Consider the following 22,670-nt stretch of genomic DNA (forward strand, 5'->3'; position numbering starts at 1 on the left):
TTATTTTCTTGTAATAATAATACTTCCTCCGTCCCATTAAATATACAACATTTCGGAATCGACACGGATTTTATGTAGTGTTGTTTTGTGAGTTAATGAAGAGAGAGTAAAGTAAGAAAGATATGAAAAAGTAGAGATAGAGATGTTTCTATTTTAGGAAACGTTTCATTTTTAATGAGACAGAGAGAATATTTATTTAATTATTATTTTATAAAATTTTATGACGATAAAATACTACTCCCTCGGTCCCACAATATGAGTCACATTTGTTGTAGGCACCGGTTTTAAGAAATGTAAAGAATAGTAGGTTAGAAAAGTTAGTGAAATACTTAACCAACTATTTATATTGATTTTATAATAAAATGAGAGTGAAGTGAGTTAGTAGAATGTTAGAGCTACTTACCTTTTATGGTAAAAATGATATTGGACTCGGTAAAAATGATATTGGACTCTTTTGTGGGATGGACCGAAATAACAAATGTTACACTTAATGGGATGGAATGAGTACAACTTTCGTCAACAAGTTTTCCTTTATCAAAGTTTAACTTAAATTAATACTACAATTTTTTAAAATAAAAACATCACCCTCTATATTTTATTCCCTCTCCGATTCATTAAACCCACTTAATCCCAACTCCACTCATTAATCTCCTTGAGTATACCTATAAATAGAAGGTCGCTAGCACACAGTCATTAAACATAAAGTGATTAAGCAATTGACATTGATCAGTTGAGAATGAGTGCCGAGCTGGAGATCCCGGACGACGACATGCCGAGGATGATCGGGTTCCTCTCCTCCGTCCTCGAAAGAGTAGCGGAATCCAACGACGGATTGAGGTGGTCGGAGGCTCAAAAGACGTCCATCTTCCACGGACTAACGCGGCCGGCCATCTCCATCCGGTGCTACATGGAGAGAATCTTCAAGTACGCCAAGTGCAGCCCCTCGTGCTTCGTGGTAGCCTACATTTACTTGGATCGGTTCGTGCACAAGCAGCCCGCGCTGCCCCTCAATTCCTTCAACGTCCATCGCCTCCTCATCGCCAGTGTCTTGGTTTCTGCCAAGTTCATGGACGACATGTTAGTTCTCTCTTTCTTCCTTTCATTTATTTTATTTTATTTTCAAGCTTAAAATTAAAACATAGTGCATTGGTGAAAATGGGATTGATCCATTCCAAGGCTAGGCTGGGGTGTCGCCCATGTGAATTCTTCACAAAATGCCAACAAATATTAGGTGTCATTTTATTTGTATTTGTGGATGTGGACTCGTTAATTCAAACTTGCGCAAAACGAACATGCCATTAATCACTGACAGCCGAATATGTCTAGGATTAGAATTTGACATTCTTCCAAAATCATATTTCATCATGTATTTTCATTTTCTAATTTTCTCTATATACCGTCAAACAAGAAAAATAAACGACATTCCGAGAATAATTTTTTTTTAAAGATTGTGGGTATCGGTTTCAGTTTAACTCAATCCGATGGGCTGACCTGATTAGCCCACCGAATTTAGGGTACGGTTTTTGTTTGTCTTCCTTCGCACCTTTTCATTCGTATCGTTCTTCTATATTTTCTTGTTTTTATATCGGAAAAGTATATGGCCGGAGGCCGGATGTAAAAATTGGGGACAATTTAAAGCTGTCCCAAGCTAAAAAAAAGGACAAATTTAATTTTCTATATAAATAAATACTTAAGAATTGGTTATATTTCCGTGTGTTCTTATGAATTTGATGTCTTTCCTTACATTTTCATTTCTGTTTTTAATTTTTGTTGAATATATTTTTATTTATAATACTATTGATTTTGTAGATATTTATAATTTTTTAAAGAAATATGGAATTTTTAAGATTAAAAAATACTCGAATATTTGGAGTTAGAGTTCATAAATTTTACTAGTTAATAGTTTTTAGTCCGCTGAGCTAACCCGAATGTTTGAAGTTAGAGTTCATAGATTTTAACCTGATAAAATTGCAGTTCGATTAGTCTGTAACCCGAGTAGGGTTGGCCAGATTGGCATCCCTAATTGTGTACATGCATGATAATATTCTTCTTAATCTCTAAGCAATACATATATATGCATAGACTGATAAATTAAGTTCAAATGGATACAGATTTTACAATAATGCATACTATGCTAAAGTGGGAGGAATAAGCAGGACAGAGATGAACCTGCTTGAAGTAGACTTCTTGTTCGGGCTGGGGTTCCAATTGAACGTCTCAACAAAAACGTATCATCACTACTGCTCTCATCTCCAGAAGGAAATGCTGCTTCACTTCCCTCCTCTTTCCACAAGTAGAAACATCCGGTTTCACGTCGACGACCAAGGATCAACTCAACACCAGTTAGCAGTTTAGTCTCGCGCCCGAGAGAGAGAGACAGAGACAGAGACAGCGACAGAGACATTATAGACATAGAAGCAAACAAATTTTACATGAACTGAACAATCAATCCTGCAAAGCTGCTCCTATTAAGGCTTCATTGCTAAAATGTACCTCAACAATGATATCACTATTTTCATTTATAACACAATATAAATGAAAACAATGAGAAAGCAAAGTCAAGTTATTGGAGTAGCAAACAGTGTGGCTAGTAGAGCTTGCCAGTACATTTCCTAGAACCACAGTGGCAAGCCTTACTCTTAAGTTTTCCATGAGCATCAATTACCTTTGCATAATTATAATCATTCATTAGTTCTTGCCGAGCAGGTATCTTCCCACCAGCAAAAAACATAATATGGGGCATTTTCTTGTCTTCGTGATCGTAGAATACCTTTTGGGTGAAGACGTTGGGGTCGCAGCTGTGGTTAATAAATCTACCAATATTGCCGTAGCTGGCAGCATCAAGTGCATAATCATCATCCTGCGATTTCCCATGGCACATATCGAACAGATATTCATCCTTGCCAATTTTCTGATTGGCTTCGGTCTCCCTCAATATCTCTCCAATATATTCACATATGAAACTTCCAGGCAAAATATGATTCCGGGACCTCACTCCCCAGCCCATCGATTTGGTCTTAAAAATCTCCAACTCGGGATGAGTACCACCCTGGCTTACTCGATTCATGCAAGAAGGAGGGCATTTGCATGAAGGTCCGCACTCATGAATTACACCGTTAGTCATTGCTTTCAAAAGTTGTCCATTTTCATTATACGGAATCTCACCTCCGTTCTTCTTGACACAAGGGCACTGTACAGAGTCCGAGCACCCATTGACACAATCACAACCTGCAGGCTCCTCGAGCCAATACAAATGCGGATACACATTCTTGATCGTGTAGGTGAAAGGTGGCGGATGCTCATCATCCACCCCATTCATTGCGTGAACTTTAAATTTCTCTTTCTCTTGTGAGATATCATCTACCACGCAAACTTCCTTAACTGGCTTTCTCCCTGTAGCATCAGTACCATAATTCCTTCGTCGCCCTGGTAAGGGGTCACGGTCATCCGGGATGACACCAATCCTCGGTTGCCCTGGCAGCCTTTGCAATTCAAATTTGTACACCAATTTACAACTTTGATTGTCTCTCTCTTGCCAATATTTGTTTACCTTATACAGCCCAGCATACACGTACACATAGGACACACCACCTAAGTGTTTAAATTTTGTAGGACCGGTTCTCTTGTGGATGACTCGAACCGGAAACTCCTTTTTCATGCTATTAACCAATGCAAGATTTCCTCTCACGAGCTTTTGATCTGACGGAATATTGGCAAATACATTTGAATTCCCACCTTCACCAGAGTATATCAGAATATCATGTTCTTTAGCCTTGTTCTCATGCCGCCCCGAATCCACAACACTAGTTGCACACGGAGTGCAATCAACATTCACACAATCAATGCCTTTAAAAGTTTGGTTATTGAGACCAGCAATAGCAAGTTCCGTCCTAAATGAGAATTCATGACCAATCTCAATACCAGGAATATGGCCAAACGGCTTGTCAGGGGAAAAATCCATTCCCTTCAACCTCACATTTTCCGCTGCAACATAGTGTGGTCCTTTCGTGGTTTTTCCTACTCCAGGTTCATTCCCACGATGTTGAGACACTTTATCATATTCCTCTTTGAATAGTTTTAGAGCCTCCATCACCTTACGTCCCTTGGGATGGTCACACGGTACAATCTCGAAATTAATGAGGTGCTTGTGATTCTCAGCATATTCATGTTCGTCTGTACATTTCAAGGAATACGTGCCACTAGCTCCATCATCTTCAGTGAACATCTTCTTCGATGCATCATCATATCCCTCCCCTTCAGACTCATGGGAACATTCACCAGAATCAGTGAAATAGTTACGCTGGCGGTTTAGCTCACGATTAGGAAAGCTTTCAACAGGTTGGTCAGCTTTTGTGGCAACAGAAACCGGATCTGCATAATCATCAACATCAACAGTTCCGTGAGGTTTGACACATCCATTCTTTTTATTGACACTTAGCTGGGACACTTTCCACTCTGCTGGTGTTAAAATCGTAATTGCATCTTCGTCTTCCGACATAGTTTCAGTTCCACAAGAATATTCCTCTTGAACAGCAGGTGATAAAATCCTAACTTCATCTTCATCTCCCGACATGGTTTCAGTTCCGCGAGCATCTTCATCTTCCGGCATGGTTTCAGTTCCACAAGCATTTTCCTCTTGAACAGCAGCTGATGAAATCCTAACTTCATCTTCATCTTCCGACATGGTTTCAGTTCCACGAGCATCTTTATCTTCCGACATGGTTTCAGTTCCACGACCATCTTCATCTTCCGGCATGGTTTCAGTTCCACAAGCATTTTCCTCTTGAACAGCAGGTGATGAAATCCTAACTTCGTCTTCATCTTCCGCTATGGTTTCAGTTCCACGAGCATCTTTATCTTCCGACATGGTTTCAGTTCCACGAGCATCTTTATCTTCCGGCATGGTTTCGGCTCCACAAGCATTTTCCTCTTGAACAACCAAAGCGACCCCACTGCTAACTTTTAGCCTTTTCCTAGAAAGACTTTGGTCAATAGAAGTGCATCGAGTTAAGGCATCGGAGTTCAAAGAGGGATGTTGACCCTTGGATTCTCCCGAGTCTTTGAGAACGTCAATCGCATCAAGAAATGTGTTAAGCATAGAATAAGAAGAATCCAACAGACTCACAAACTCCTTTGCATCAGCAATTACTGCTCCCAGCTTATCCATCCCATGCGTCCACAAATCCTCTTTCTCGTGATCCATATCACCAGAGGCCTTGCCTTCTTTCCGTCCTTCATCATGTTCTTTGTCATGTGACAAGATTGACTTTTCCGGTTTTTGTTTCACATCATAAGACGGTAAACTTCTCAGCGGAATAGCAGCAATAGCCTTCCCATACTTTCCACCATCCGAACTGCTCGAGATCTTTCCATTACCAGACCATTTATCTTTTTGCCCAGTGACAGCAGAAGCAGCACTGGACTGTGAAGGAAGAACATTCCTAAACCCAGCAGTTTCGCAAGATTTTTTTGAAGTCACCATTGGCGGCATTTTTATGAGAAAAGCAACAAGATCCAATCTTTCACCTATCATTTTCAGAAACATAATAAGCTTACCAAGTAAAAAAAAAGAACAACCTTTCATATCTATAAAAATGCTAACTTGGTAGTACATTACAAAACAATCCTAATCATCTAGCATGTGCATCTCTTTGTCAATAGAAAAAAGGAAAAAACAGAAAACAATTGTTCAAATTATCCCTATATAAGTTGAAATTACAGTACAAGTATTGTTTGAAGACAAACTGCAAGGTCAATTTCTAATCCTAGTATAGTTTAACACCAATTGCAAAAACATATAAGTTCAAAGTCACAACAGAATCATGAATTGTAAGTACAAATGCTTGATATAAAAATGCCACAGCGCATTCGAAATATTAAATTAAATTCAACTCCATACACGAAGAGATGTAAAATTGAATAAATTATACAAGATGACGGCACAAGGAGACAACAGAAATACTAAAAAATTGAGGTACAGATATTTCAGCGCACAAATTAACACTAAAAAAAAAAAAAAAAAAAAACTCGAGAAGAAGGAATTTCGGCAACAGGAGTAAAAGGTTGAGTAGAAGCGGAGGAAATGCACAAAATTTTTGGTAGAAAGAAGATGAAGCAACATACATTAAGCTTGGAACTCCCACAGCAAGATTCTTCACCCCACTAACCCTAGTAACGGTAAAATCGAGAATAGGATGTTATTCATTTTGTTGAGATGTAATAAATGCTTTGTTTTAGGGACGTCTATTGGGATAACTCATGATTGTTGAGTCAACTATCGTTGTCAAGCTATTTTGGGTGCGTGCTAATTAGATTGTCAATTTTTTAGGTTATAAATTTTCAACTTTGACTCTAATTAATTGGGTTTCGGGCTAATCTATCCGGCTATTAAGGTTTTTAAATATTTTTCTCTCTTAGTATTAGGATCACGTAATATCTTTAAATTTTCATGTTTTTAATCTCTTAGTTGGTAAAGGTGTAACTTGGAAGCTAGTAGTGTTAAATGGAGTGGAAATATGTTGAATGAAGAAGCCTAGAGAATTGCGGTGCATGAAATCCAACTCGCAACTTGTCGGGCTAACTCGCAACCCGGACGGGCCAGCCCGTTAACAAGCTAATTCTAGTGGGCTAGCCCGTTTAGCCTGTTTTTGTATTCGGATTTCGAAACTGCAGCTTTAACCCGCTAACTTAGACTATTCAAGCCAGTCCACGAATTCCGAGTTGAATTGAGATTCCTAATGTGTTTAGAAATAAGAAATTAAGCTATGCACTATTTTCGCATATTCAAAATAGCAAATGATTCGAGATTGAGAATACTAGTACTAGTAAATTTAATGCAAGAATATATTTAACAATTTTATATCTCAATACATATAAAAAAGACTAAAAGAAATATATGCACTAGTATACAAAATACATGTATACAATATTATTTTTTTTCTTAAAAAAAATAATTTATTTTTAACATTATGTTCTATCTCCAATAATAGTTTTAAAATTTTTAACAAAAAAACCCAATAATAGTTTTAAATTTTTTTTACTAGATAATGCACTATTAATATTGTATCTAGACATGCCCAAGGTTTCGGAACCGCCGGTTCCCGTTCCAACAGGCGGTTTTTGTGTTCTGGTTCGATTACACGGTTTTCTAGCGATTTTTCGATTTTCCAATCAGGCGGTTTCGGAACCAGTGTTGTTAGGGTCGCGGTCGCACCGAGTCGATGAGGTGAAAATTCGGATCACAGGTCGACGAGTCGATGGTAGAGGTGTCCACGGTTCAAGAACCGACGGTTACGGTTCGGAACCGCCGGTTTCGATTTTGGAAATTGTTGAACCGAAACCGAACCGTGAGGGTATTTCGCAGTTACGATTCCGGTTCCAAAACCACCGGTTTCGGTTCCGTATCGGCGGTTTTTCACAGTTCCAAACCGTCGGATTTTTGCGGTTCCGGTTTGATTTCACAGTTTTTCGGCGGCTTTTCGCGGTTCTGGTTTGAAACTGTCCGGAACCAGCGGTTCCGGCACGATTTCGGTTCGAATTTTTTTTAACCTGAACCAAACCACGGTTCAAAAATCGATGGTTTCGGTTCGGATAAATTCTCACGGTTTCGGTTCGGAACCGTAACCAACAGTTACAGTTTTAACCGCCGGTTCGATAAACCTTAGGCAGGTCTAGTCGACGGGGTCGAGAGACCCACAAATCTAGGCTAATTGTTTTGTCTTTTAATATTAAATAAAATAAATATATTGCTCTAATGTTTATAATATATCAAATAATATAAATGTAGACGCAATTCATATGAATTGAGATAAAATAGAAAATAAAAATGATCAAAATATCACAACAATTCATTAGTCATAACACAATAAAGAATTGAAACCATTGTCTGAAATATCAAAACAAAGGAATATATGAAGGGCAGCAAAAGATCTTTGAATTGTTTATTTGTTTAGGAGTGAAGAGACCGAACTCTAAAATGTAGAAAGTAGGTTTGAAAAGTTTGATGTGGTGCATGCATATATATAGAGAATTGTGATTGAGCGAGTCAGAAAACATGTGAGAGATTTGAGAAAATCAAAGATAGCATATGTTTAGGGCGACAGCCGACCCTGTATCTCGATCAACCCACTCATGCTGGGGCGGTGATGGTCTCGACCCGGGCGACCCGAACGACATTTTGACTGGAACCGTCTGTTCTGGCACAGTTTTGATTTTGAATTTTAGAACCCGAACCGGCCCACAATTCCAAAAGTGAAGATTTCAGTTCCATTTAAATCTCACGGTTCCAGTTCGAAACCGTAACCGACGGTTACGGTTTCGCAGTTAACCACCTGAACCATAAACCTTGTGCATCTCTAATTATATCCTACTACTACTTTATTAATTTATCTCTTATATTTTATCAATTTCACATTAAAATTCGTAAAAAGATTCTATTTTTAAGAGAAAGATGGATATGGCGAATCTCTGTAGACGATCGATTTCTATTAGAATCTTTGGTTATGCCAAATTGTATTTTATGCAACATCAATACCAATTCCCCGGACAATCAAGCACAGCTCAAGCGCGGCTCGACAAACACGATGCAAAGGGGCCGCCAATAGCACGACCGAGGAGTTTGGTGTGACGGTTGCAAAAGACATAGGGCAGAGACTTTTCAACAACGGACAACATTGATACCGAACTCTCGTGATTACATCACCCTGGTTCCGAAAAATCCTAACTAGTTTGGTTGTTATGAATAGGTTGGGCAGAGATTTTACAACTAGGTCAAAAATTAGAGAGAGACTGTGAAGAAGAGGTTTGGAATACTTATGGGAGTTCGGTAAATAATTTAAAGAACACTATGGTGGCGTAATGTAATAGTAATATTACATAGCAACTAACCTATATATTTATTGGCACTAGAAATATAGTAAAACACACAAAAATCATATAGCTTAAGCAAGTAGAAGAATCATCCAAAATCAAAACACATCACAACACAAAACAAAAGAGAATTACTTAAAAGAGGATAGGGTGGAAGAAAAAATACTTGAATGTTCTTGTGCTGCACTCATTAAGCCATTCCAAGTTCTAAACTTTGTGGTGTAGAAAACATGGCACCGAAGGCTTATTTATACTAAACTATGATATTCCTATTCAAATTGAAACTCTTAACGGATATGGAGATTTCCTTAATTAAAAAAGTGAAGATTTATTATGTATGGCAGAAAAGGCTAATTTTCCTGATTAAGTGCCTTGAATTATGAGATTCCTATTCAAATTATACTTCTCATAGGACAATAAAATTTCCTTTTCAACGAAATCTACCTATTTATTTGGATTTGGATTTTTCTCTCTGACGTTATATTAGATTTTTCCATTATTTTATAAGTACTCCATTTAAAATCTATTTTTAACATTAATCTATTTAAAATGAATTAATATAATTACAAATTTATCGTTAATTCCAATAATTTAGGAAAATAGAATAACCTTTATATTGGATATGTGCACAATTATATGCAAATCAAATTCAAAATCAGTTATGAATTTATCATCGATCTTTCAAATCAAATCTTTTTTCATGATAGTATCTTTTAAAGTATAATAAGGCAAATATGATATTCTCTCCGTTTCTTAAAAATTAAAATTCTACTTTTTAGGGATTTTTTTGGATTGTTTCCTGAAAATAAAAACACTCTATTTTAGATTCACTTTTCATGAACACACTTTTTCGATCTATATCTCTGTCATTTTACCAATTTTGAATTAAAACTTGTGTTATTCTAAAAGTTTCTATTTTTTTAGAATAGGATGGAGTAGTAAGAAAGTAATACAATTAATGATAAAATTAATTTGTAAAACTTGTTGGATCCGATGTGAAATTCAAGAACATTATATAGATACGAGCGGTCCTATTAGGCCACCCATCCACAACATTTTCGAAATGACAACTACAAGTAGATTATTTCAACTTGGGGGTATTATCGTCAATAGCCTACACATCAAATGTCAATAGCCTGCACATCAAATGTCAACAACTTATAGTTGACATTATATGTGTATAGTTGACAGGAATTGTATATGTAGTTGACATTATATCTTTGTAGCTGACATGAATTGTATATGTAGTTGACATGGATTGTCCACACAGTTGATATTATATGTGTGTAGTTGACATAAATTGTATATGTAGTTGACAAAAAAAAAAGTTTTAATTAAAAAAAATAGAATAAAAATTAAAAAAAAAATATTTATTGAATAAAATGTACCATGAAATTACCATTCTTCCCTTTCATAATTAATTAACCTAAAAATATTTTCCATGTGGCAAATTTTGGACCACTCATTTAATAAAAATGAATGGCTGATAATGCATCTCAATTCTCAATTAGGCTAAAAAATCTCAATTGATCACAACCCTAGATACGAGTTACATATACTTATCTTAATTCAAATAATAAAAATAATACTTTCTCTGTTCCATAATAGTGAAGACATTTCTTTTCGGCACGGATATTAAGAAGAAAAAAAGTGCGTAATGTATTAAATAAAAAGATAATAAAGTAGAAGAGAGAAAAAAAGTAGAGAGAATAAAATAAGAGAGGAAATAGTAAGAGTGAAAAAATGTGTTACTTTTTACTAAAAATGAAATGACTCTAATACTATGGAATGCCCCAAATGAAAAAATGGGAAAGTAATCTGATTCTTTAAATTTTAAATTCCTATGTTTATTTCGGTTTTTAATCAAACTGGGAAAGTAATCAGAATCCCGAGAACAAGGACCGTTTGTACAACTTTCCAGGATTATGAATCATAACTTTTATTAGTTATTCTTTTTACAGTTTTAGGATTTTTACATATTTAATGCAATATATTCTTAGGGATGTATTCATATCATTACACTAAATATTTGTAAAACAGAAAACAAATCTCCACCCTTGGATCTATTAATCTGATGGCTATGATTAAAACTAATGCCGTACATTATTTTATCATTTTCGTACATTAAAGGGTAAAAATGGTAAAACATAATTGTACATGACTTCGCTACATGATGTAGTTATATTTGTACATCATGTTCTATTAGTACATGATGTTAATGTATGAAAATGATATTTTAATGTACAAGTCTCGCACATTAATGTTCGTAGGTAGCAGAATAATGTACAGTATCGTACATTATCACGGGTATATCGTACATTACTATCCGACTCATGCTTTTGTGGATGGAAGCTATACTATATAGCATCTACAAATTCACAAAAGCATGAGTGGTCGGGCAGTATGTACGATATACCCATGATGATGTATCGTACATCATTATGGGTACATCGTACATTACTGCCCGACCACTCATGCTTTTGTGAATGGAACCCATGATAATTGTACAGTATCGTACATCACTTATCCAGTAATGTAGCATCGTATTAATTCTCTTAGGGCCGAAAGTTAACATCATTCACCAAGGATTTAGTAGTCCATGGGGCTAGGGTGTAGTACCATCGTATTAACATAACGTTCACATCCGGAGGAAGTTAGATCTTGTCCCCTATGGTTAACTTATCCATAGGGCTATGGTATAGTATCCATACGATTACCCTAGTGAACGTTGTGTTACTGAGTCGGTACTACGCCCTAGCCTCATGGATTGCTAAACCCTTACGGAATGGATATAACTTTCGCCATTCGTTCAATAAATTATTATTTACATTACCTAGAAGGGACACATGCATTGAAACACATTAATGATACATTAATGTTTAAATTATTGTATACATTAAGTTAATGTACTTATCCATATAATTAATGTAACGGTAATATACCCAAATTGCCCTTTAATGTACGAAAATGATATAATAATGTACGGCGATGCTTTTAATCATAGCCATTAGATTAATAGGTCCAAGGGCTTATATTGTTAGGTTTGGTATACTGAAAAGCATGTTTCGAGCAAGTTTCGCTCGAATAGAATCTTGCTTGTATACGTAAAACTCTATAATCCACTTTTAACCCGATTCAGTATTATTCGAGCAGTCTCGCACGAATAGAATCACTATTATTATTACATTGTGTTTGCTTGTGCATTTATAAGATGTTTTACAAATATTTAAATGCATAAGAAGCAAACAAAGCCTAAGTCTTTTGCTTAGTAAAACGTGCGCGAGGTGAGTCTCGTTTGATAATATCCTCAAGAGGAGCTCGAACAAGGTTTTATTATTCAGAAAACTGGCTAGTTGGAGTTTTATCGCTCTATGAATAATAAATAAATGTTTCTTGCTAAGTCCACTCTTCGAATTAATAAGATGTTAATTAATTAAGTCCATTGCAGACATTAATTAATTAATGGACATTTATATCTTAAACGCGAGAAATAAATAATAAACAAAGTGGAAATCCGGATTACTTGTAATTTTGGATTTGGATGGGGAGAGTTCAATATTACTTCTGTAGTGGCTGCTCGTAATATTCCAATATAAGCTTGTATTAAATTGTGGTTTCAATTTAATTAGTGAAAAGCTAATTGGGGGAGCTCATATCCAAAACCTTCCATAAATCCCTGTCTGGGCCCAAAAAGGAACTTAATATAAATAGGAGAACAAAGGAGACAGAAATCATTCATTATTATTACTCATATTTTCCGTCTCCCTCTACCTAGAGGTGTTCGAATTTCTCTCCTAATTGGGGAATGATTAAATCTGTCTTCTTTATTCGAGTCCTAGTATTTTGATAAGATCAGTCCACCCTGATATCGAGATACAGTTCGAGAACCAGAGAGAAGATCCGTGGTCCAGTATCGAAGATCATCACGTGGAGAAGGCGCGAGCACTCATCGATTCTTTGGAGAATCAAAATCAGTAACCCTAAACCATAGAATTCATGTTTTAGGATTTACTTTCTATGAGCATGAATTATTTGCGTTCTAGCATGCAATTATCTGTTTAACATGTGAATTGATTAATCGCATAATCGGTCAAATAGATCCGTATCTGATTTATTCGTTTTGTACAAGTCTTCCGCTGTGCAAGGGGCACCAAACCCCAACATATATTAGTGTTATGTTTAAGACTAAGAGGGTGTAAGGACCTTAATGCACATTATTATTATTATTATTATTATTATTATTATTAATTATAATATTTTAAAAATAATTTAAAATTATAAATCATAATAATAAATAACTATAATAAAATTATCATTATAGCTATATTATTATAATTTATATATATGATACGCTCGGATTTTGCACGATTTTAAGGCCATTATTTGGTCCGTTTTTTATGTCAAAGTCACTCTACATGTCTAATAATTGCATATTTTATACATTTTGGTATTTTGACGTGTTTTGTGAGAAATGTGCATATTTGAGCCGAAAAAGGGAGTCAAGACGCAAAGTCTCAAAAAGGAGCAGCAAGTGAAGGGCACGTGATAAGGGAAGAACCCTTATCAAGTGAAGAAGCTAAAGAAAGTTACAGATAAACTTTGTTCTGTCGACAATCGATAGGATTCTAGACGGAAAACTAAATAAAGATAAAAGATAAATAATTATGATTTCATTGATTGAATAATGAGAATAACAATGGGTCCTATTTATAATACTTCTACGAGTGACCTAACTTGGTGAACAAGATAATAAAGATATGGAAAAGATATGACGATATAATAACAGAAATATGTGAGACATTTCCAGAGATATAATTGTGTCAACTCCACCACGGTTGAAATCTACCTTGTCCTCAAGGTGGGAACCACGAAACAACGGATAGAGTCGATGATAACAAGCGCTTTGAAATTTCCCCTCCTAGATAAAATGCAATTACCAACAAGGATTCAAGAATTCGTTCCAACCCTCTTTTTAGTGCATTACTTTCATGATTATCATCTAATAGAGATGATTTTGATTCATCAATCACATCAAGAACACTACCCATCCCGTTCAAGGAATCATATTTCACCATTTTTTTTATGAGTAGCCGTTTCTTGTTCAAGGCTAAAGAATGGGGTAGGAAATCAATTCGATTTCATAACAACATTCTCCATCTACCATCTTCCCTCCAGCCCTTAAATCCTCCTCATCTTCTCCTTTTTCACCACAAACACTGGGCTGCTGCCAAACTGGGGGAGCGTTCGGTGGTTCAGGCTCAGGAAAACTAGGCGGACGGAGGCTGTCCATGCAACGATCGGTGACGGCAAGATGAGACTCCATCTCGGCAAACACTTCTATCCTCTGGTCAGGCTCTTGTAGCGGCGGCGAAGCTACATCAAAGGTAGTCACGGTAGTTGCAGGAGATTTGCACGTCGATCAAACCAAGAACAATACCGAATTGAAATAAAAGCCTAAAAATAAAATAGAAGGATAATTGATATTTCTTGATTGATTGCCGGAAGAGAATAACAATACCCTATTTATAATACTAATACTAACTTAATGAGCAAGAAATAAATATCCTAACTATATGAAAAGATATGGCAAATCACTAATTAACTAACTAATTAATAATAATAATAATAATAATAATAGTAATAATAATAATAATAATCATCGTATCAACTCGTCACTTAGCCAAAAGAGGAGAATCATATCTTCATTCGCAAGAACCAAATATCACATGCCATCGGCAATGAAAGAGTCCTCAAAGACTTCAATCATTTAGGCATAGGAGCCTTCTTACAAGTTCTATAGAGAGGGAACCTCTTAGCGGAAATTAGAATGTGCATCTCCCAAGGTCTCCCTGAAAATGTCAAGGAATTTGGCTATAAATACCACACTCCACCATCTCCTTCCTCCACACCCATCAATACTCAGAAAATCACAAATATTGGAAGCACAACTAAGGAGTGGTGGCAAGAAGAGGAAGCAGAACCATAGACCGAGGGATTCACCAATTAAGGCTATCTCTGCGAGTAAAGACGGAGTAGGGAATATTCAAGTTAAGGAGTTTTAAGTAAACGAGGTGGGATTTCGTAACTAAGTATTTTACGAGCTTTCTATAGTGATACATGGTTGTGGGCTTTCTTTTAATTTAGAAAATAGCTTTTAAGTGTGACTTCAGTCATTTACGTTCCCAGTGTGTGAACATATCTTGCAAAGTATGCTTACAATTATTTGTAAAAATTGAAAGTGATGTTATGTATATAATGTGACATTAGAGCATCCGCAGCGGTGCTCAAAACTCCGTCCGTCCGTCCGTGCCAGCGGCAAGGACGAGCTCGTCCGCCGCTGCGAGCCGTTCGTCCGTGCCAACGGCACGGTGCTGCTCTTAGCTAAGAGCACGTCCGTGCCGCTGAGCACCCTTATGTGGCGTGTTCTGATTTGCCAACGGCTATGCCGTTGGCATATTCAAATTTTTTATTAAAAAAAAAATTCAAAATTTATTTAAAAAATGTTTTTAAATAAAAAAAATATTTCTCACTTCCCAAAAAATTATATCCGTTTTCTACTCACTTTTAATTTTTTTTTCAATTTTTTTTCCCACAAAATTCACATTTTCATCTATAAATATCCCCACTTCAACACAAAAAAAAAATCACATTCTCATCTATTATATCATCTACATTCTCTCATCTTTTTTCTCATATTCTCTCATCTAAATTCCCACCACACTACACAATGTCCGGCTCCGGCGATCACCCCTCCGGCAATCGCGGTTGAAAATTTTTAATTTTTAATTTGTAGGATTTTAATTATGTATTTTTTTATTTTCTATGATTTTAATTATGTATTTTTTATGTAAATTTTATTCCTTAGGATTTTAATTATGTAATTTTTATTTTTTAATGTATTTTATAATGTAGAGATGTTTTTAGTAATTGGAGTATTTAAATTGAATAATAGAATGGTGGAACTCTTGAGCTTGTCCTTAGCTAAGAGCACAGATGTGGGTATTGTGCTCTTAGCTAAGGACAATGAGTAAGAGCATCCCCATCCTTGCTCTTAGCTAAGAGCACGGAAGTGGGTCTGGACCCACTTTTAATCCTTGTCCTTAGCTAAGAGCACAACACCCACATCCGTGCTCTTAGCTAAGCACAAGCTCAAGGATCTCACCATTCTATTATTCAATTTAAATAAAAAAAATTTCACAATATTAAAATGCATTAAAAATATCCGAAATACTATTACAAATTACAAAATAATTAAAAATAACACAATTAAAATCCATAAAATTAAAAAGTCCCACTACTCGTTGCCGAATTTCGTCCAAATGTAATTGATTAGATCTTTTTGTAGCTTAGTGTGGGCTCTTGTATCGCGCATTGTGTGTCTTCTTTCGATCCTCTCGTTCACCGTCGTATGCTCACCTCGGCGTGGGGGAGACCTCGCGGTTGAGTTTCCGACTTCATCCTCGTCGTAAAAGCTAGCCGCCCTCGGTCCTTCGTCAGCTATAATCATGTTGTGCAAGATAATACACGTGTACATGATGTCGGCGATATTCTTAACTGATGGAACTGGCAGCGGAAGCGGGCGCATAAATAACAATCACATAATAATCGGATCTATTTAGCAGATTATTTAGACAAAACCTATTCGCGTAATTTTCACATGTATCATGCTCATAACTTGAATTAATCATGCTTTAAGAATATTGAAACCTAAAACATGCTTTTCTACGGAGCAGAAAAATACCTAAATAATTCTCCAAAGAATTGAAGATGGCTAGCTTTTTCTCCACGTGATGCTTTGAGTACTAGACCATAAATCTTCTCTCTGGTTCCCGAACTGTATCCCAATATCAGTGTGGGCTGATCTTACTAGAATACTAGGACTTAAATAAAGAAGACAGAAGAAATCCCTTTTGGAATAGGAGGGGAATTCGAAAATTCCTACAGCTGATGGGGCTGAAATTTTCGAAAAATACAATAATGAAAATTGTGTTATTTCTGTCTCCTTTATTCTCCTATTTATATTAAGTTCTTTTTGGGCCCAGACAGGGATCTATGGAAGGTTTTGGATATGGGCTTATCCAATTTACTTTTTACTAATTAAATTGAACCCACAATTTAATATAAGTTATAATTGGAATATTACGAGCAGCCACTACAGAAGTAATATTGAACTCTCCCCATCCAAATCCGAAATTACAAGTAATCCGGGTTTCCGTTTAACTTTCATTTCCTGCGCTTAAGATTAAAATGTCCATTAATTAATTAATGTCTGCTATTGACTTAATTAATTAACTTCTTATTAATTCCAAGAGTGGACTTAGCATGAAACGCTTATTTATTATTCATAGAGTAATCACACTCCAACTAGCTAGGTTCCGAATAATAAAACCTTGTTTCGCGCTCCTCTTGAGGACATTATCAAACGAGACTTAGCTCGCGCACGATTCAATATAATAGCAATCCTAGCACCGCTAGATATTGATCACCACTACCCAATATATCAGGATAATTGGGTTATGAAAAACCCGCACCATTTGATAAGTCAAAGCAGTGCATAATCAATACCGTATGCTCAATGCTAACCTACATTGATTAAGAAATAAATATTTATCAAGACCTCGCCTTTCAGTAGATAGCCTAAGGCAAGTCTTGCTGTTAGATCCGTTCAGTGCTATACCACACCAATGTCATCTTATTTCAGTAAGGCTTAGAAATATGCGGACTGACATTGCAACCTTTCTCGTTGGATAGTCAAATTCCAACTAGGTTGTGAAATTCATCTTTTTCTTTGTTTAGAACTGACCGTATTACCTTAAAGTGGACGACGCCCACAACCGGTCTACTAAAACAAAGACTTAGACTTTGTTAAGTTAACTTATACATTTAAACATGCATTAACATCCATTAAATGTAAAATATAACAACATTATGACAAAAAATAATCTGTTTTATTTATTGGAAAATAAAATAAGAGTTTTACAGTATTCAATCACTCGAAACGTGATTTCTAGTATACAAACTCTAACAATAACGTACCAAAGCCGAGAAGGGGACTTCACAATGTTGAATTGGCCTTGAAGGACACCAAAAGCTCTTTCGACGTCTTTTCGAGCAGACTCTTGACGCTGCGCAAAAAGAATCCGTCTTTGCTCTTGTGGATTGCTGAACGACTTCACGAAAGTCGACCACCTTATGTAGATACCATCGACGAGATAGTAACCCATGTGGTATGCATTTCCATTGACGGTGAAGTCGATCGCCGGTGCTACACCATTTAAAACATCATCGAACAGTGGTGAAGAATATAACACGTTCAAGTCGTTGTTGGATCCGGCAACACCGAAATATGCATGCCAAATCCATAGGCGGTAGTCGGCGACCGCTTCAAGGATAAGTGTTGGGCCGCCGCCTTTGTGGCCGCTTAAGTATTGCCCCCTCCAAGCAGTCGGGCAATTCTTCCACTTCCAATGCATGCAGTAAATGCTGCCTAGCACACTGGGAAAATCGTGGACTGTTTCGTGAAGACGAAGCAACCGTTGACAATCGTCGGTGGTGGGTGCCCGAAGGAATTCCTCGCCGAAAGCAGAACGAACGTCGACGCAAAAACTCTTGAGGCATAGGATTCCAGTTGACTCACCGACATGCAAATACTCGTCGAAAAGGTCAGCCGTTTGCCCAGTAGCAAGTTGTCGGATGGCACAGGTACACTTTTGCAACGCCGAGAGACATTACCGACCGGTTGCGTCTGCACCTTCTTGAAAGTATTCAACACGGGTGGACGTTGACAATACGCATAAACAACCGTCTTGACATGCGAAAACGGCGCCGAAAGTAATCTTCTGGATACCGCGGCTGGTCGAAAAAATAGTCGACAACGAGCCTTTCGTGGGCTCCCTCTCGATCACGAGGGATGTAGCGACGTTTTGCTCTAGTTGGTTGAGGAGGAGGGGCGGGGGTATTGGCGGTGATATAGGCTTCATAGGCGGCACGATATTGTTCATAATATTCTTGTTCTTCGCGCTCCGCTTCCGCAATGAGATTGGTGAAATCCATTTTTGAATTTTTTAGAGAGGGTTTGGGTGAGAGAGGAAGATGTAGATGATTTAGTATGAAAAAGTATGAATGAGAGATAATTTTATGTGAAAAGTGGATGATGAATGTGTGTATTTATAGATGATTTTGGGATTTAAAAAAAAATCACAAAGTCCAAAAAAAAGTCCATAAACGGATCTATTTTTTGGGAATCCAAATTTTTTTTAAAATTTTTGGTATTATATCGAATTATTTATGATTTTTTTTTTTTTTTTAAAATCGAATTTTCCAACGGCTAAGCCGTTGGCCAATCAGGATGTGCCACATAGGGCTGCTCAGCGGCACGGACGTGCTCTTATCTAAGAGCAGCGTCGTGCCGCTGGCACGGACAGACGAGCTCCAGCGGCTGTTTAGCGGCACGGACAAACGGACGGCGACATTTCAACCGCTGCGGATGCTCTAAAAGTGGGTCCGGGCCCACTTCCGTGCTCTTAGCTAAGAGCACGGATGGGGATGTTCTTATATGTTACTTAACGTATGAACGGTTAGCCTTTATCGACATTGTGTTCGGCTTTGACCGATAAAAATGAGTTTTGTTTAAAATATGTTTACAAGAAAAATGAAACTTTGAAAGTTATATCAAGCCAGGATTTGTTTTGAACTTTGCATATCTGATTGATTGTCTAGCAAGGGTGATGTCCCTACTAGACCAGGAGTTAGTGAATTAGGTTCACCAGGAGTTTTGTGAATTAGTTTCACCGAGAGTTTTGTGAATTTATTTCACCAGGAGTTTCGTGAATTCGTTTCAAGGAGTTTTGTGAATTCGTTTTACCAGGAGTTTTGTGAATTCATTTCACCAGGAGTTTCATGAATTCATATCACCAGGAGTTTTGCAAATTCATTTCACCATGAGTTTCGTGAATTCGGTTCACCAGGTGTTTCGTGAATTCATTTTACCAGGAGTTTTTTGAATTCGTTTCACCAGGAGTTTCGTGAATTTATTTCACCAAGAGTTAGTTCACATACGACATATGTTCTAGGAAAATAGATCAGCAGATCGCCTGTTATAAAGGAAAATAAAAAATGTTTTAATGTTCTCGGATCTTTTACTTAAAATCCCGAGTTCAATCAGGAGTGGCTTGACATAAACCAATTTTTATGAAAATAAAATATATTTCGGGACGTGTCCACTATGTACACCAAGTACTCAACCCTGCATATGTTTTAAAAATGTGCAGGTTGAGCATTGATGACGGTGGACGGTGTTGAGCACAGATAAATGAAGATCCTTCGATAGAATAGTACTTGGATGCGTCGTGTCTCCATACACGATGTCATCTACTCTTGACTCTTCCGCTGCAATGTAATGTCGAGTTTACATTCGTTGTATCATGCACTCTGATATATTACTCGAGTTATTCAGGTTATGTTTAGTTGTGCCATAGTTTTCCCCTTTCTTCCCCGCTTCTTTCATCCTCCCCTAATCGCGATCAACCGAGATTTCTATCCTTAGAAAGTGTGGTCGTGACATAATAATTAATCAATAAATCGTAGTGAAATTTTAAATTATAAAATTTATTTAATTATAATATCCATTAGTATTATATTTATTATTATTATTATTATTATTATTATTATTATTATTATTATTTATGATTATAATGCTCCATGTAACTATAATAATAATTATATTATGATGGATGATTCATATTTAAATTATGCATCGTAATAATAATATAATAATATAATTATTATCATTGGTACGTTATAATTAATAATATATTAAAAAATTTATATTATTTTTTTATAAATGAAAAAAATAATAAGTATATTTTTAGATTGTTGTTTAAATCAAAAATAAAAATTAAAATCTTGATATTTTTCAAACACATGAAAGTGAAGTTATTAGGAATCATATTCCTGAGATTTATTTTCCAAGGAATCATTTTCCTTACTAATTTTACTTTCCTGTCAACCAAACATAGCCTAAACTCAAACCTATTTTAGTGTAAATGTCACATCAAATATGATTTTACTCCAACCATTTACACTAAACTCAAATTTAAAAGAATATTCTCCATATTATGCCATTTTACTCACAAAATTTGAAAAATTTTATGGTTTTGGTTTAGTGTTAACCTAAATATAGGTATTTGTTACTCAAAAACTAAAAATGAGATTGGGTTTTGAGTACCATTGGAGCTAGTTACAATCTCATTTTGGGTTCTAGTGTACCATTGGAGATGGTCTTAAACGTCAATCTTGGATGCACTAAGAAGCACTTTTAAATTAGTACTCCCACCGTCTACCATTCAATGTTTCATTTTTACTTTTTCGTCCGTCCGCTAATAAATATCTCATTTCATTTTTACTACATTTAATAAGTGGACCCTACATTTCATTAACTCATTCCACTCACATTTTATTATAAAATCAATAGATAAAAGTAGGACTCTGACAGGACTAGAGTAGACGTGCAGTGCGTGTTGTGTGTGATATATGTCACTCGATCTAACAGGTCCAGAGGATTCGACTAGACTTCAGAGGCTAGAAGATCATGAAACTATCAGAAAGGGGTCGTTGGATGCACTTTATTCCTTCAAAAACCTCAACCCACTATACTACAACTTAGCACATGGAAGTAAAGGATCGATCCCACGAGGACGAAGGTGTTACGAAACTGCATTTGAGGATGTTTTGGGAAAAGGGGTTGGCTGCTGCCACGCAATTTTGTGGGTCGAGAACTTAAAACTACTGGGTCTGAGAGATAAGAAAACTTTATTCTACCTACTGGGTCTAAGAAACGAGAGCGTATGGAACATGCATGACTTAGAGAAATGAGATATTTTAAAGTTCTAAGACGACTGGAGTAAACTTAACTAGACGGACTTTCCTAATTTGGACAGACAAGCATAAAGCGAAAAGTAAAGGCAAATTTCCTTAAACTACCAGGGTCTGGAAAAGCATGCAGAAAAGTAAAAAGACAAAGCAGATCGTACTGACAGGGTCTAGGGGACAATGCAGAAAAGTAAAGTACATGCTGAAAAGTGCTGACATAAAGCAGATCTGGTTCTAACTACCAACAACTTCATCTTCTTCGGGAATCAAACGAGAATAGCAGATAAAACAGAGTATTAAACACCATGAAAACAGAGCAAACTTTAGATCTAAACTTAAAACGAGAAATTAAAGCCTAAACTAACAGATCTACGCTACTGGACCTAAAAGATGCAGAAACAAAAAGTAAACGGCCATAATCATGCACAACGTAAACAGCAAACTCCATATACGCGAAACTCTGACTCAAATACACCATGATTCAACAACTCCAGACATCTCCATATGCACATCCCCAACCTCAAACAACAAACCAACAGATCTCAGCTCCAAACATCCAACAATAAACAAGAACGAAAGTAAAAAGCAAGAAATAAACGTCAACTCAGCGAGATCCAACAAAAGCAAACATAAACTTCCATAATAACTAGAAATAGGTCTGAATCCAGTAGATCAAAGTAAGAACTAGAGTTATGAAACTTAAAACCAACAAGTTCTAAACGAAAGCAAGTAAAGATTGTTTCTTCGCCTTCACAAGGCGGTGTTACACAGCAAAATAACAACGATGAGAACCACGGTGGCCAGAATCCTCCATCTCCAAGTGCGCAGCAGACGAAATGAGAAATTTGAAGTGTGGAACTAAAGCATGGAACGAAAGCTAGAGCTAAGAAAGTGTAGAAGTCTTCGTCTTGTTCTTCAAGGTTGAGCTCCTT

At 36.5% G+C, this 22,670-nt stretch overlaps 2 protein-coding genes across 2 annotated transcripts; one reads left to right on the forward strand and one right to left on the reverse strand.

Annotated features, from left to right (window-relative positions):
• Positions 1-615: 615 nt before the first annotated feature.
• On the forward strand, positions 616-2,566 carry LOC125190776 (cyclin-U4-1-like). Its single transcript, XM_048088172.2, has 2 exons — positions 616-1,077; positions 2,112-2,566. The coding sequence occupies exons 1-2, from the start codon at positions 737-739 to the stop codon at positions 2,353-2,355; spliced, it is 585 nt and encodes a 194-aa protein (XP_047944129.1). The 5' UTR covers positions 616-736; the 3' UTR covers positions 2,356-2,566.
• On the reverse strand, positions 2,057-6,260 carry LOC125190774 (histone-lysine N-methyltransferase, H3 lysine-9 specific SUVH1-like). Its single transcript, XM_048088171.2, has 2 exons — positions 6,124-6,260; positions 2,057-5,526 (listed from the first exon to the last, which is right to left on the reverse strand). The coding sequence occupies exon 2, from the start codon at positions 5,489-5,491 to the stop codon at positions 2,588-2,590; it is 2,904 nt and encodes a 967-aa protein (XP_047944128.1). The 5' UTR covers positions 5,492-5,526; positions 6,124-6,260; the 3' UTR covers positions 2,057-2,587.
• Positions 6,261-22,670: the final 16,410 nt, after the last annotated feature.

The sequence above is a fragment of the Salvia hispanica genome, chromosome 5 (assembly GCF_029641045.1).
Source record: "Salvia hispanica isolate PSC_SH4W2 chromosome 5, Shi_PSC_v1, whole genome shotgun sequence".
NCBI classification, from domain to species: Eukaryota; Viridiplantae; Streptophyta; class Magnoliopsida; order Lamiales; family Lamiaceae; genus Salvia; species Salvia hispanica.